A 16,686-nucleotide genomic window follows, 5' to 3' on the forward strand; every position below is an offset into this window, starting at 1 on the left:
AAATATATTTACAAAAACAGCATAAAACTCTCCTTAAATAAACCATTTATAAAAACATTTATTAATTCATGAATAAGTAATAGAATTTGAAAAAAAGGTAGCACAAAAATGGGAATTGCTGGATTCCCTCTTCAATTTCCATTTCCTTTTTCCAGCTGCTTTTCCTTTTGCTATTAGCTAATCTATTAGCTTAGTCATTTAGCTTCTCCTTTCAGCTTCTCTGTGTAAGTCTGGGCTTCAGTGCTTGGGAAACCCACTGGTTAGCTCTCCAACCAATCAGAGACCTTGTTACATCCATGGTCCTCCATACTTGAATCCTCGTTTGTTGCTTTGTGGGTAATGCTTTATATAATGGGCTTTAATCTAGTTAGCCTCTGCTATTGAGATTTCAGACTGAGCTGAGACTTGTAGAATATTCATATCACTTCATTGCTGCAGACAGAAACACAAAACCACACCATAGAGACAGAATTGATCTATAACTGATGGAAAATCTCAAAGTGAATTGATTCAGAGTGCTGAATTCATCCACCCCCAACCTCTATCTTCACCCTGCCACTAGTGACACTACAGCAGAATTTGAACCTCGTTGATTGGACTAGTTTCAAGGTCATCCAAATGTAGGAAATGTTTTAATCTTTGAACCCTGGCTGTCCAGTTCAACCCTGCTAACTTCCCTGCTACTCTATTGTCGGTGATAAAGCAGGTTGTGGTGTCCTGATGCATTAGAATAATGGAGGGGGAAGTGGAGGTGTTTCTATGGGTGCATTATCATGATTATTCCATGGTCAAAGATAAAACTAGACTAAGTGAAAATTGCCCATGTCAGCACAACATACCCACCACATTACTGCATGATGAGTGTTCAGTGTATATGCTGTTTACATCCCTCCTCATGCCCATGTTTCCTCTGGATGACGTCATCACTGTTGTGTCACAGCGATGAAAATGTGACTCATTCTCTCCATACCACAGGCGATCACTACCTCCAGCCACCAACTCAGCACTTATGATAGTGTTGATATCAAACACTATGTGGTAGAGCTGGGGTTACACTATAACTAGGGCTGGGTGAAACCTGCAGTGGGTTTAACGTTACTCATGAATGTCGCCTTGAGAAAATATAGCAGACAGTTATTATGATGCCAATTAGTCAAACTTTGGAAGTAATTGAAACTTCTCAGTGTTACAATTGAAAGTACCCAGCCCTAATTATAACAACTTGATATTTATATAATTGTGTTTTTAATATGACCATGAGATTGTCCCAATGATTTAGGCTGAGGCTATACACTGGACATTTGAGGCAACAGCTACAGTATATCCACACTTTGTGAGTGACCTAATCCTTTAGCTCCGGTGTTTGGATGAAGGCAGGATAACATGCATGTTGTTTACAATCTAAATACTGCATCAGCTTTATATATCAGACCAGGTATGTTCTTATACACTTTAGGTTGCATGCACACAGTATCAGTTTAAGAAAGAACAGATAGTGCTGATCAGACTTGGAGGCTGCCCAAACTAACCTTTTCCCTTTGTGCTCCAGAGAATGTAGGCCGATTAGTCACTCCTGCCAAAAAGCTGGAGGACACCATTCGCCTGGCCGAGCTGGTGATTGAGGTCCTTCAGCAGAATGAGGAGCACCATGCTGAGGTTAGTGTGCATATCTCTCTCTCTCTCTCTCTCTCTCTCTCTCTCTCTCTCTCACACACACACACACACACACACACACACACACACACACACACACACACACACACACACACAGAAGTGTAGTTTCATGGCTGGCTGCGTGTGAAAGCCAGCAGTAGGTGGGGCTGATTAAAACATATGAGCAGCTTGGTTTGTCCCTCTGCTAGCTTGTGTCAGCTACTGAGATCCATCAGCCTCATCACAGCCATGTCATATTTATCTGAGGTCATCTAAAAAAAAAAACTCTCATTGTATCATTTTAAAATCAATCATTAATCTTGCAGCATCAAATTTGTTCAGTTTTCTCTGTAGCCTAATTAAGCAATGTAATGTCCATGTGCAGGTAGTACATTACATCACTGAACAAGACTGCAGGTAGGACAGTCTGTCAGCAGGGGCCAGTTTTCCCAAGACAGACTGTGGTAAAATGAATTCTGGGTAAATTAAGACTTTTTTCAAAAGAAAAAAAATGCAGACAGAGGAACCACATCCAACCGATCAGCTCCATTTGCCCTCAGCAGAACCTGTTTGTCTTTTGGAGGAATACTTACTAGGATGTTTTTCTTGGGAAATTCAATGAAGAGTGAAACAACAAGAAGTAAAATAAAAATCAAATTTAGAAAAAAAAATTACTGCAGTTTCTAAAAACTCTTTCCCTTCTCTTTGCTATCTCCATAACAATGTTAGCAAACCTCAAATTATGAGCCATATAATTCCCTGATTTTTGTTGTTGGGTGCTATTGCTCAGCACAGGTGTTACTGATTACTATGTTACCATGGTAACATTGGTCTTAGGCCTGAGTTAGCCTGGGGTTAAGGTGTCTAATGTTTTTGACTACAAATGAGTCTTTATTTTTGTGAAACGGTCTGAGCAACATTAGACTGATCTGGACCAACACTACAGAGCAGTCTGAGATATCTGTGTGAAACCAGCCCCTGGCACTTAACTCATTTAACTGTTGCACTAATTCACTTACTGTAGTATTTCAAGCCATGTCTTAATATTCTTCCAATATCGATATTGCATTTACATATCTATTCATATTCATCACATCCATCTAGAACATCAATTCCTATAATAATTACTCAAATATTGTATTTATATGTCATGATTTTATCTATTTAAAATTATATCTATTTTTAATTCATAATATCCTAATGTGACACATTTTGTTGGTCAACAGTGAGTTTGTCATATTTTTCTCACATGAAATCAATAAAATGTTATAGGTTTTGAAACTACAGGCCACATCCTGCAGATTCCCATTAAAAGACTGTTCAGTCCAAGCAGAGTTTTAAACTTTTCTGGACTTAAATGGTCTCTACAAGATATGTTGTTCCACTGACAAGATGTGAGCCATCAAGTGGAACATACTACTGCCATGTAAATTTCAAAGTGTTGAAATGATCACACTAATTCATGTATAAGAGCTGGTGTCCTCCACTGTGGCTACAGAGTCCATTATGTCACCTGTAAACCCTTTTTAGGACTTGGCTGACAGTGTACTCCAAATGAAACCCAAGTGTGTTTCTTTAGTTGCCTCCAAATTTAGAATTTAAATCTAGAACTAGTTAAATTCTATGATATTAAACTGAAAACTGTGGGCTACAGCCAGCCGTGTGACATGTGATCAGTTGCAGGCAACATAGGGGGGACAATAAAGCCTACAAAAATGTTGTGGTACCACTTTACAACTACTAATATCATAATATTATTATTATGAATAATATCACTGGTCAAAAAGGAGCCTTAACGTAACTCATTAGTAAATGGTCATGTGTTTTACACTTCACAATGAGGATCCTTTTACCAGTTATAAATGTTTTTAACTGATAAATAAATGGTTGTTAAAATGAGATGAACATGAAGATGATGGAGGGAGAATCACAGAGATGTGAACAGTGGGAGAAAGAATGGGTGAACAGTTCACCAGGTAAACGAAGGTCACCACCTGTGTTCTAGCTGGAATGCTAAAGTGCTAAAGAAGAGCGCAACCAGCAGAAAGCATCTCCATGTTAATGTGCACTGAGCAGAACAATGTGATCAACAGCTGTGATTAGAATGAGTACGGCTACTGAGAGCATGTCAAGGTAAACAACACTTCCTTTCTGAGCATTAAGATGCCGACGCTGGTTCATTGATAGTAACTGAACAAACGTGATGAAGCTGCAGCTACAAATGCTGATGATGGAGAAAACAAAGAAAGCTCAGTAACTAATGAGATATGAGGCTGAACAGTACAGAGAAATTGACCAAAACTTTGGCAAGCAGTAGGTCACTGTTGTTCTTTTTATATAATGTGTTATAACACATATAAATGATGTATAAAGTGTTAACAAGCTAATTAATAAACTAGTTATAAACCATTTATTAATGCTTTATAGGGGTGAGGGTTATTGTAAAGTGATACCATTACATTTCGTGTGGAGTATACTGTTGGCAACAGGGAGTGTTTGCAGGTGTTGTTTCACAATCTGCTTCATCAGATTTACATTCACATTTGCACTTATTCCCATTGCATACTTTTGTGGAGTCATAGGAGTGCCATAAAAAGAATAAAATAAATGTATAAACAGGAATTAAAAAAAAAAAGTAAATTAAAAATGTGGAAATACAAAGAGAAATATATAACATAATAATTTATAATAATAGCAATTTCCCAAGTTGTTTTTGCTTTGGGCCAAGGGCCAAGCTGTCAATCAACTGACTCTGGGCGAGCTGAGCATTCAGTTCCTGCACACATGAATCCAGTTGTGGCAGCAGTTTTTAGTGCAGACAACAGGAAGTAGACACAGACAAGTTCATAAGCATAAGCAATGGGTAAAATAATTTTTTTAAATTCCTTTATTTATTTCTCTTTATATTTCCACATTTTTTATTTACTTATTCATTCTTTTACAGATGTTTTCTTTCTCATGACACTCCTATGATCTGTTTACCTTTGTCTCCAGTGCAGTTTTTAAAGTCATTAAAATATCTACAGGGGATCTCAGGATTTGGGTTTCAGCTGTTTAATCTTCCTCTTCAGGGGGGGAGGGGTCTCAAAGTTTCATGTACATTCAGATTTGAAATGGTAAAAACAAAGTCTCCACCAGTGACCACCTGCTACTTTGAAACACAATACTGCATCTTACCTGCACAGTTGGCCATATCTGACACAAGCACACACTCTGAAGTTAGTTCTGTCCTCATATCAGAGCAGAGCAGCATCTTTGTTTATTTGATAACCACAAAAAATATTGAAGGATAAGAACAAAGATCATGAAGGCAAAGAAAAAAGAAAACATTTTGAGTCTAACTTTTTCTTCCTCTTTCCATCATCTGTTCAGGCTTTCAGCCCTTTTACTGTGAATGCTGTGCAGTTATACATTACTGTAAATCACATTATTCTGTCACTTCCTTATTTCACCAAAACCAAATTGACTGATTTCATCTCTGCTTTTTATTCACTGATTTATTTGGTTTGCGGGGAAATGTTTGAACAGGGAAAAGAGGTATGTGATTGTCTTAGTGCCATATGCCCCATCTCCTCCCCTATCCTCACTGTAAGTCCTGTGCATGCACTTAACCACACAACTATTGTTGTAGAGGATCATTAATGTTTCCCTTCTCAACAATGACCCAAACCCCCTTTTTAGCTTGTGATCACTGCTAATTAAGTGCTTGTGGCGGTGCTTGTTAGCTCGTAAGCTAGCAACAGTTTTCCTTTGGTGATGAGGAATAGAGACAAGCACTTAGGTAACGTGTTTTATTTGTTGAACTCATTAACTTACACTCTGAGAAAACAAAAGTGCAGAGTTGTGACTTTTGGTGTTGAATGTATAACTCCAGCTCTGTACCGTTTTCTTCGAGTCTGCCCCAAATCATCCCTTTCCTGTGTTTAGCCATGTGCCGTTGATTCTACAGTGCAGTGAGAAAGCTTGAGCAGGGGTTCTGTCACCTTTCCTTCCCTTTAACAAACCCATTTCTCTCCATTGGATCCTTCAGCTCACACAATGGAGGAAATGTGAGGCATGCTTCCTGTGATCAGAGATCACATTATCATTTCCCCTCAGGTCAATGAACTGTATTATGCTGCTGAAAATAATGACATGAGCACATTGGTAAACTAACCAGCGTTAGACTCCAGCTCTGGCAACTATTTGTGTAAGTTCCATTCAGACCTCAACATTATTATCAATCAATGCAAATAGCTTGTATTAATGTTGATTTGTGTGGCTCTAATTCTGGTTATTGCTGATCCTCTTCACCAGCCCTATTTTGTGCCTCTCAAGTAATCACCAATTTTAACTTAAAACTCTAACAGTCAGTCAATACAATCAGTAAAACTACGGCAGGTTTTTGAAGAGAACTTGTTAAAGACATGTCTCGTTTGTCCTGGCTCCGTGAGAAAAAGTATCATATGGGGCATCTCTAAGCAAAATGACACCAGGACAGTAAGAGCAGCCTAAACAAAGATGGCACCAGGTCATGTGAGCAGCATGTGGTAGCTTTTAATTATACAGTAAGTAGGACTGATTGTTTGAATGGTTAGAATTAAATCCAAATTTACCTTTGAGATCTCAAGCAAGCAGTTAAAGTTATAATCTGTAACTTCAGAGCTCACTCTTTAAATCAGAAACTGTTTTCTGGGTGTTTCCATTGGTTTTAATCTCCTGGTGTGTTTGTTATGGAGAGGAGGACACCTCTGTGGATAATTCAGCTGCTGGTAAAAACCTGCTGAACGTCTGCTTCATAAGTTATCAGAGAAGCAATCCAAACAAAGGTTAGCATCAATCTCAGCTCCAACTCTTCCCTGAGTCTCTGTCCTCCGTACAATATCGGTCAAACACTGACTTAAAATGTGAAACTGCTTTATTCAGTGTTTTTAACAGTGTTAGATCACAGTCTGTTTGATTTCCTGAACCACTGACACTGAAGGAATCCAAACCGGGAGGAGCTTAAGCATAACGCCACCCAACGCTGTCTTTTGTTATTGTTTTGATTGAGAGACCCCTTGCATTTAAACCCCAGGTTCTTTTGACTCTGTGTGACACAAACAGTACATATAATAATGGATAGACATCAATATTTTGTGTTGTATTTTTTTTTTTATAGTTATAGACATACAAAAGAAAAGATATGTTGTGTATGGTGTGTGTATTTTTTGTGGATTATATGTGATGTAGTTGTATGTATCTATGTTATGTATCTGTCCTTTGTGAGAGGGTGAAAAGGAAAGTTTACTGGACTTTAACAATGATAATAGTATGTATTATTTATATAATATAATAGTTATACTTTGTAGTTATACTAACATACATTATTTTATTACGTAACAATTATAATTTAACAATGTGAGGTAACGTAGCGGTGGGTGCTGAGGTCAGGTCGGTCTACTGTGGAGGTACGGCCCGCTGTGTTCATGAAGGTGTGATAAGCAAGTTATTGTTTCTGGCTGCCATATTTGTTTGGGTTAGTAAATGGTGACGCAACTTAGGAAACAAGTTCAAGTATCAACACAAAAATGATGATTACATGAGCGGCACTGACTGGATGAACCTTCTTGCCAACTACCCAACACCAACTATCCAATGCCAAGAGCTCCCATGGCAAGTGCATGAACCCCCCCACCCCTACCCCCACCCTCTCCACCGCCACAACCACCACCACGCAAGCCCATGGGTACATTCACATTACAGTGTTGAAAGCTTGATGTGAATGAGCAAACACCATGGATCCTCAGGGGTCCCTCTTAAGAGGCCTGGCAATAGTGGGGGTGCATGGAGGAAAGCGAGTGTTTCTGATGTGCATGAGCGTAGCCTGGTCCCTAACAGTCACTTCACTGCGTCTGTTTGATGGGGAGACAGGAGCGCGGCGCTGCTTGCTAGCTCCTTTCTTCTGATTGACTCGCTGAAGGAGCCGCGGGTGAGTGTTTAAGTAGCTCCCTGCCATGCCTGTCAAGGAGCTGCTGCTGTTTCCTCTGTGGGCCAGTAGAAAAGCGTGTGATTTTTCGTGCCCACGCGCCATTTCGTCTGCTTCAAGTCGTGAAGAATCCTTCCCGAGAGATCACGCAGTGAAGTCGTTGAGACAACAACTTGATTTCATACGGTGGAAAGTGAGAGACAGTCAAGAACCTTTCAGTAGATCAGTGAAGTTACGTCTTCTTCTTTTATGGTAAATGAGATTCAAACCATGAACTGGAAATTCTTAAAGACGTGCCCATTTGGGAGCTCTGACACGTCCCCTCTCTTTATCTAATTTGTCTCCTCTCTTTCACTCTCAACCTCTCGATTTCCTTCCGCTCCTTGCACTCTGTTTCCTCTCTTCTCTCCTCTCTGTCCTTCTCTCTGTCTGAAGGCCTTCGCCTGGTGGTCGGACCTGATGGTGGAGCACGCCGAGACCTTCCTGTGTCTTTACTCGGCCGACATGGACGCAGCTCTCGAGGTTCAGCCGCCTGACAGCTGGGACAGTTTCCCCCTCTTCCAACTGCTCAACGACTTCCTGAGGATGGACTGTGAGTGCAGAGCTATTAAAAGAAAACACTTTCAGCAGTGAGTGTGGGGCCTGAAGTGTGTGAGCATGCCTGATCACACACCAGGGTCTGCAGGATTGACTGGGGGCAAAATGACATATTATCCACTCGCCCAGGTCACATAAATTATCTCATGGTGACTAATAACCCGTATTCATTTGACAAACATTCACCATTTATAACAAAAAAGCATGTGTGTGTGTGTGGAAAAACTTGACTACAGTCCTGTCTGTTATTTTCCGTCAGTTTCAGCGTGTCAGCTCATGCACATACATCAGTTCACACTGTTTAGAACACATTTGCAATTGTTAGGATCAAGTGGCACCAAGACTGTAATACTGTAATACGTCTGAAAATGAAGCTCTTTATTCTTAAAGAGTTTAAAGATTCATTTCAGCTCAGAATACCTCAGAAGCAGAATCAGAACCTGAAAAATAACAAATAATTCATAGATTGTACCAAAATGAATTCATATCCTGTCATTATAAATCTGGATAAATGTTAACAGACAGGAAGCTCATGACCACGTGTATCAGCACCATGTCTTTTTCCATTAAAAACATGATGTATATTTATTCATTTATTTTTGTATTGAGTAGGCTACAACCTTGGGGAAAGCATAACCAACACTATGGTTTGTTGTTTCTCTTTGTGAGATGAGTTTAATGCTGTTTTTTTTCTTTGCACTATACTCCAGGTATCCCTGTTTAACACCATGTCATCCACTACACCACCAAACAAGGCTGCACTGACCTAGGTTTAAGGGCTTTTACGACTTGTTCAACATTTGATACCAAAACATCATCACGTGATCTGCTCAGCCAGTTTTGAAAACTGCTACATTCCTTAAAGACTGTCATGTGATTGGTTAGAAATAGTTTCGACTCTGTGATGTCACTGCCCCTTACATCCACACGGGAGGCGCAGTGTGAGCAGCGTGTTGGCAGCAGCTGCGTGTACACAGGGTGCACGCAGGCAAAGTATGGAGTGTAGGTCACACACAATACACACAATCACTGTGGTTACACATTCTGAACGTACAGCTCAAGTACGTGATCTGTGACATGGTCTGATTTAAATAGAAACATGTGAGACAAATATGTGTGTGTGTGTATGTGTGTGTGTAGGTACATTTTGATCAGTGTTTATAATATTTGTATCACTGAGTTCTATTTTTATAATCAACTAACAAAATCAAGGCCGTTTCTACTGAAGGTTTACAGCTGCTGTCGACCGCACGCTCCATTCTCCCTGAAACATCCCTCAAATGTCTCTGAAATCATCCTTGTCAACATGAGATTTTGGCCTGGGGCGGTTTGCATACGGGACTGTGTGTGTGTGTGGGTGTGTGTGCGTGTGAGAACAGGGCCAGCCATGTCTGACTGAAGATAATGGTCAGTCGTTGATGCTGGTTGCTGCAGGCCAGTCATCTCTTTAATGAACTGCACATACTCGCCTGCAGGAACACTGTGGAGCTGTCCGTGGTCCTGTAAAGGATACACTCCACTCTTCACAATGCTGACTTGATCTGCAGGGTGCTAATTGTCCCTGGGGAATGCTTCCCCTTTTCATTTTGTCAGTTGGGAGTCAAGGAGAAGGCAGAGCGTGGTCCACTCATTCAGCTGAACGAAGATGACTGCAAATAGGTCGTTATGCTCACTTGTTAGCGTCGTCAAATTTGCCAGCATCTCATTTGCTGCATATTGTCTGTTGTGTGAAAACGGCAATAGAAGTGCATAGCAATGGACGTAGCTACATCAGCTAGCAGTTAACAGAGGGATGAAAATTGTACGATGCTGGCAATAACACAGTGACTATAAAAAACAGACCCCCACTGACAATCATTCAGCTGTAATCTATGATGATACGGCACAGCAGTGTGTCAAAAAACATCTGTAGTATTGGTTAGACTCCTCTTTTCTTCCAGTGAAAAACAACTGTAATTCAGTCCTGGAGACAGAATAAAATACTTTTCTTTGTCAGCATGAATTTGATCATTCCTCTTCCATAACACCTACATCGATTGGAAGAGATAAGACATGTGTTATTCTGTTTGTCTTATTGTCAAAAAATCCAATGCAAAGGTCAGCTCCACCAGTGGGTAACACTTTACAATAACATCAGTCATAAGTCATTTATAAGCCCCTAGTTAATGATGAACTGATCAGTCCCAAAACATACATTTGTAGATGATTATTAGGTGCTGTATTAATCATGTATAAATGTCTGTTCACTGAAAGACAAATCATTTAGTATTCATTTAACAATAGCTTGATCATCGTCATCGTTTTTTGCGCTTGTGTCAGGCTAACTTACAAGTAATTAATGATACATCAACAAATTATATAGTATAGTGATCATTTTCTAATTATTTGTTCATCATTTGTCATCATTTGATGAACCGATGCATGTATAGACTTACAGTTTAATCTTTGAATATCTTTCAATCAACTAACTGCTTACTTACAACAGATTTGTTACATGTAATGATTTGGGAATTATAGTTCCTCATTAACTAAGGGCTTATAAAGGACTTATTACTGACTGTTATTCTAACGTGTTACTTAGTGTCTGAGTCTGTCTCATGACTGTAGTTTTTAACACATGTCACTCAAATGGGAGGAAACGGTGCATTTGATAAGACTGTGGACTAATTCACATTTGGTGCTCTTGTAAATATTTCTGGCACCAGGAGTGTGCATGTGAATGTAACAGTATGCTACAGTATGCACTCCATGTTTTTGTGATCAATTATTTATTTTTTAAATTAGGAATTATAAAAGACAATACAAAATTAGATATAACTGGAGGGACAGAACATATGCAAAGTATAGTACGTCATGTGTGCTAACATATAGGGAGCCCTCCCAGCTCCATCTATGATATGAATTCCATGCTAATGTTTAAAAAAAATGAGACTGATAATGAGTCAACATGCCTTGTTAAGATGGAGCTTTTTTTTTTGCAATGTGCAAATGTATGAAGCAGAAATCATAAAATAAGATATAAATTAGAAAATAAGACTGAATTAATAATACAGAAAAAATATAAAAAATAAAGTATACTTGGCAACTCCTCCAGAGGTACACCAGCCATTTTTATTACACTTAAAGAAATTTGGGGAGTATGGAGTCAAATCAAAGCAGCAGAGATTGTGACATCTTGATTCTTAGTCTGTAGTAAGAGTAGGGGGTCAAGCTAAAAAAAACAGTGCATCCTACACTTCCCATAATCCACCAGTAGCATCATTTTGTAGACCCTCACTTCCTGGTAGATACCCACATCTTTGTAACTCACCCATCCCATTTTGTAATACAGGCTTCCTGTTAGTCTCCATCTTCAAACCAAGATTGCCCTGATGACATCACCATGACATCATCAGGGTTATTTCATCAGGCTCACCCACAGTGTAAAATCAGTGGAGTGTCCCTTTAATTAGTTTGCAGTAAATGCAGAACCATCAGATGAGTGTGGCTTCCTTCCTCTTCTTAATGACGCTCATCAAACAGCCGCAGCCCACAGCAGCATGTCATCATGCAAGAGTGTTGCAGACAACACAAAAAAACCATCATCAGTACCAACTGAAGACCCAGCAGAGCCCCCCACCGCCCACACAACGTAACAAGCGCACACTTTAGCAGAGTGTATCATCACAGAGACGTCTTTTCCACAGAAGGTCATCTGCGCTGTTGCCCCACAGCGGTGCACTTATGTAGCAGTAAATAGCCTTGGCACTAGACAGGCGCCAAAGTCGGGCTGCCATTCGAGGAGTTAATGATGTCTAAAGCAGTGGTAGCTGGGCCGCAGCGAGCCCCGAGAACACACTCCTGGACACAACACATCGAAGTGGACAGCAGCCGCTCAAGTGGCTAATTGGGAGAGTGGCAATCAGGAAGCACAACAAACATTGCACCTACTGTGTATCATCGACCTTGACTCCAATGCCAGCACACACAAACACAAATACACACATGCTCAGAGGGGGAGAGAAAAACAAAGAGGGAGAGGGAGAGGAAAAACAGACACACTGCATGGAGCCGTGAGGCATCACATTAGCACACACTGGCCTCCATTTTATCTCCTGTGGTCTTCGTCACTGTTGCCTTTTTACCAGTTGGGAGCCGGCGGAGACTGGGGGGAAAGTGTGTGACGAGTTGGATTTAGAAATACCCAGAGACTGTGACCTTTTGTTTAGAGAGATTGGAAACTGGATATGCTGTGTCATACCTGCTAATGAAGAGCCAGGGTTAGCCACCTCCTCTGTCACTCTTCATTATCACCATCGACAACGGAACTTTTCTGTCCTGCATTAAAAGCCCTGTCCTGGTAAATGTTTAAAGCACACTATGAACTGTCATGCTGCCTATATATACAGTAGATATCTGTGCTGATATCTACTGTACCTCAGCATCAGCTGCCATGTGCTCAGGTGTGCTGTGTCACCTCCATGTCTTCTTCGTTCTTCTCAGATAACCTGTGCAATGGGAAGTTCCACAAACACCTGCAGGACCTGTACGCCCCCCTGGTGGTGCGATATGTGGACCTGATGGAGTCCTCCATTGCTCAGTCCATCCACAGAGGCTTTGAGAGGGAATCCTGGGAACCTGTCAAGTAAGGACACAATAATTTACATTACCTTTACCCTTATCCTCTTCCCCGACATGAGGGAAGTGTTAGTTTGGCTTGTACCCCTCTTTGAATTCAAAAGCTGCTTACATTCTCTTGAATTGTGGTGGACATGTTTAGTAATACTTTATTATAGCTGTACACAAAGGTTTGGGCACTCCTGCACAAATCCTATATTTTGTTGATTGTTGAAGTTAGACACGTTAGACACAAGACACATTAAAATGAAAGCCTTTCCTCCAGATGTTAAACAGTAACTGTGACGTGTGCAAAAGTTGGACTTGTACTTGCAAAGTCTTAGAACCACATGGACTCGTCGGGAGTTGTAAGGTAGGTCAGGAATTGTCATTAGGAACTCTCAGCCAATGGCGATACCACCATTTCCCACACTGTGTGTGACACTGAGGTTACAAGTTCACATTTTGACCTTGTTTTCTTTTGTCTCTTTTGTGTTTAGGTAATAACTCTGTTTCTATTCTGTCTTTGTTTTGTCCTTGTTGCTTTCGGTTTGTTTTATCAGAAAATGAGATGATACGTCTCATTATCCTGATATAATAAATCAACCTTTTCTCAGTCTGACTGGAGCAGATGAAAGTCACTGACCGTGTCTGAGTCTCTGTGGGATGTTCTGTATTTGTATTTTATTTTCACTCTGCTTCTGCCGTCCGTATTAACATATTATGTGTCATATATTCAGATCTCTTTTTTTATTAATATTTTATATTTTATTATCATGATTTTTTTAAACATATTTTTCTCATTTATCAAAGATACAGACTTTTTGTTTTGTACCCAATCATGTCCCTAAATCCAAACATCTCCTCCCAGCTCACTGTTAAATTCACAGTCTGTAACTTCTGCCTCTAGGGGTCTCTCAATCCAAACAATAACAAAAGACAGCGTCGGGTGACGTCATGCAATAGCGTGGGATCATGGGAGTTGTTGTTTTCACCACCATTACTGTAAGCTCCTCCCGGTTTGGATTCCTTCAGTGTCAGTGGTTCAGGAAATCAAACAGACCTGGTGATTCTAACCATTAAAAACACTGAATAAAACAGTTTAACATTTAAAGTCAGTGTTTGAACGACGCTGTACGGAGGACTGAGACTCAGGGAAGAGCTGGAGCTGAGTTTGATGCTAACCTTTGTTCTGATTGTTTCTCTGATAACTTATGAACCAGACGTTCAGCAGGTTTTTACCAGCAGCTGAATTATCCTCAGAGGTGTCCTCCTCTCCATAACAAACACACCAGGGGATTAAAACCAGTAGAAACACCCAGAAAGCAGTGTACCTTAAAAAATCACCAGCTGTGTGTCAGTCCAGCTTTCTAATTAGGCTTACACTTTGGGTCTGAGCAGCCAACAAAAAATTATTGCAACATTTCAAAAAATGTTGCAATAATTTTTTAACCCTAAACAGTTAAAATGAAGGATTGGAAAGAATAAAGATTTGATACTGAATTCATTCTACTGAACCTTAAATACTGCTCTGTGCCACTTGGACTTCAATTTTTTCCCGCTCCTCCATCTCTGCAGTGTGTTGGCCAGTTGTGTTTAAAAGTCACAGTGAGCTTGGAGAAAGATTTGGATTTGTGGGTGCTGCTTGGTGCAGAGCAAAGTCAGTGGATCTTTAACTAAGCTGTGCCTTTAATGAATCTTTTGTATCGTTTGTTGCTTTTCTCTCATTTGATTTGATGTCTGTCTTCTGTTATTCTGTCTTCTGTTACTCTGTCTCTCTCCACAGAAGTGTAACAAGCTCTCTGCCCAATGTCAACATCCAAATGCCCAAAGTACCAAATCTAACAGCGCCACAAATGCCCAGCTTTTCTCCACCCAACTGGATGGCAGCTAATCATGACTCAGAGTGTGTATCTGCAGTGTGCAACCTGAGACAGGCACACATGTCCTTGGCATGAAGTCATATGACCCCAAATATTTATACATCCATTAAAATGAAATCTAATGCACATTTAGAGCTATTTCTGCACATATATAGGATGTTTGTACTTTAAACCAGTTAAATTAGTTAAAAATCTAATTAGTTGTATTTTGATTTATACACATAACAAGGGTAAAGAAACTGTTGCAGACATCAGTAGATTGAAAAGTGTGTCATAAATCAGGCTGTTTAATTGACTGGAAGCAAGTGCTATCATTAAAAGCACTCTGCATATCTTAATATACACTCGACACATCATCTATAGCACTTCAAAAACTTAAGCAAAACGTTGTCTGCACCATCAACAGGGATCCAAGGTGTAAAAGCTGCTTCATACGCCGCAGCACCCCACAGAGTGTGACGCCGTCACTGCAGCACATCCATCCCTATTCCCTCTGCTGGGATCAAAAATACCAGCCCTGAAGTTTTCAACGTAAAAAAAAAAACAAAGATGATGAGAGCTGCATTTTAAGCTTCACTGTATATTTAGTGACTAATTCACTTCCCAAAGAGAAGACACCAACAGCTATGGCAGACATGATTCATTTGTGCTGTCAGAGAACAGGAGAAAAGCCCAGACCAGTGGTCTGTTGTTGGGGTTGTATGCAGGCTGAAAGCCATGCTCACACCAGTGTCACGGCATGTGTGTGTGTGGATGGAGGAGGCTGTGAATCCCAATATTTTCACTCCCACATGTGTGTTTTTTATATGAACTGAAAAGATGCAAAAGCATAATGAGGCAGGAAATACAAACCAAAGAGCAACTACAATAAGAAAATCATACATGGTCTTAACACTAAGGACACACAGACTGGCAACACACCAACATAAAGGCTCTGGGCCCTATCTAACACCTGGTGCAAAGATCAATGCAAGTGTCTTTGCTAGTTTCAGACTGATGCAGCTGTGGATAGCAAATAAACTTGTGCCTATCTGTGCACCCATGGTCTTATGTTGGTCTTAAAATGAGGAGTGGTCAGGAGCATTCTTGGCGCATTGCTATCTTGAGACACTGGAAAGAGATTGCGCGATTGACCAGCAAAAACCTGTTCTTTAGTCAGTGTCCCAGTATTTCACTGTTATTTTAAGGAGCATTATCAAGAGTAATATGTGCCAAAATACACAGACACACGGAGCTCACACACTCTGTCTGTTACACACAAGCAGAGTGAGCTGAAGATGCTCTTAGATGTTTGGATAAGTCAGGTGATCGTTACAATACAGCCTCAGAGGGTCGGAGCTTCTTTGTGACATGCTGTGTGTTGTATAACGTTGTCATGTGTCATGGATGTCTCCTGCCGAGGCTCTGCAGAGAAACTTCTTTCTTTCTACCTGGTAAATCCTCCACAGTGTTCCACATTCATCTCCTCAGTTTGTCCACAGTTTCATAAGGAGCTAAAGATTTATTCACACTTCTCATCATGTAAATATAAATCTGTCTGACATTGTGATTTGTGCCGTTACTTCACTGTAGAGCTGTGAGCAGCACATTGATTCACTCAGACTCAGGACTGGTCTCACTGGTCAGGACAGGTCTCACTGGTCAGGACAGGTCTCACTGGTCAGGACTGGTCTCACTGGTCAGGACTGGTCTCACTGGTCAGGACTGGGCTTACTGGTCAGGACTGGACCCACTGGTCAGGACTGGGCTTACTGGTCAGGACTGGACCCACTGGTCAGGACTGGGCTTACTGGTCAGGACTGGACCCACTGGTCAGGACTGGGCTTACTGGTCAGTCACAATATGTGATCAACTGACTGCAAACAGAATCTAACTCTGTGTGAAACACTGTAACGTTATAATAGCAATCTGCCAAGGTGCAGGTGCCTGGATTTTAAAGGTTTTAAATGGCACTGTGATTGGTTTATTGGATGTTACGCCCAAAACACTCCCATGAATAATTAAGAGATT

At 40.5% G+C, this 16,686-nt stretch overlaps 1 protein-coding gene across 3 annotated transcripts in view; it reads left to right on the plus strand.

Annotated features, from left to right (window-relative positions):
- cadpsa (Ca2+-dependent activator protein for secretion a) overlaps positions 1-16,686 on the plus strand; it is a 205,561-nt gene that overhangs the window by 140,010 nt on the left and 48,865 nt on the right. For 2 of the 3 annotated variants that reach the window (XM_056394789.1, XM_056394798.1), the window contains 3 exons: positions 1,550-1,656; positions 8,036-8,192; positions 12,680-12,821. In XM_056394789.1, coding sequence (XP_056250764.1) covers positions 1,550-1,656; positions 8,036-8,192; positions 12,680-12,821 — 406 coding nt within the window. Of the gene's footprint in view, positions 1-1,549; positions 1,657-8,035; positions 8,193-12,679; positions 12,822-14,579; positions 14,700-16,686 lie in introns of all 3 variants that reach the window. The other variant, XM_056394806.1, reaches the window with a different exon arrangement.

This window comes from Seriola aureovittata, chromosome 2, assembly GCF_021018895.1.
Source record: "Seriola aureovittata isolate HTS-2021-v1 ecotype China chromosome 2, ASM2101889v1, whole genome shotgun sequence".
Taxonomy (NCBI): Eukaryota; Metazoa; Chordata; class Actinopteri; order Carangiformes; family Carangidae; genus Seriola; species Seriola aureovittata.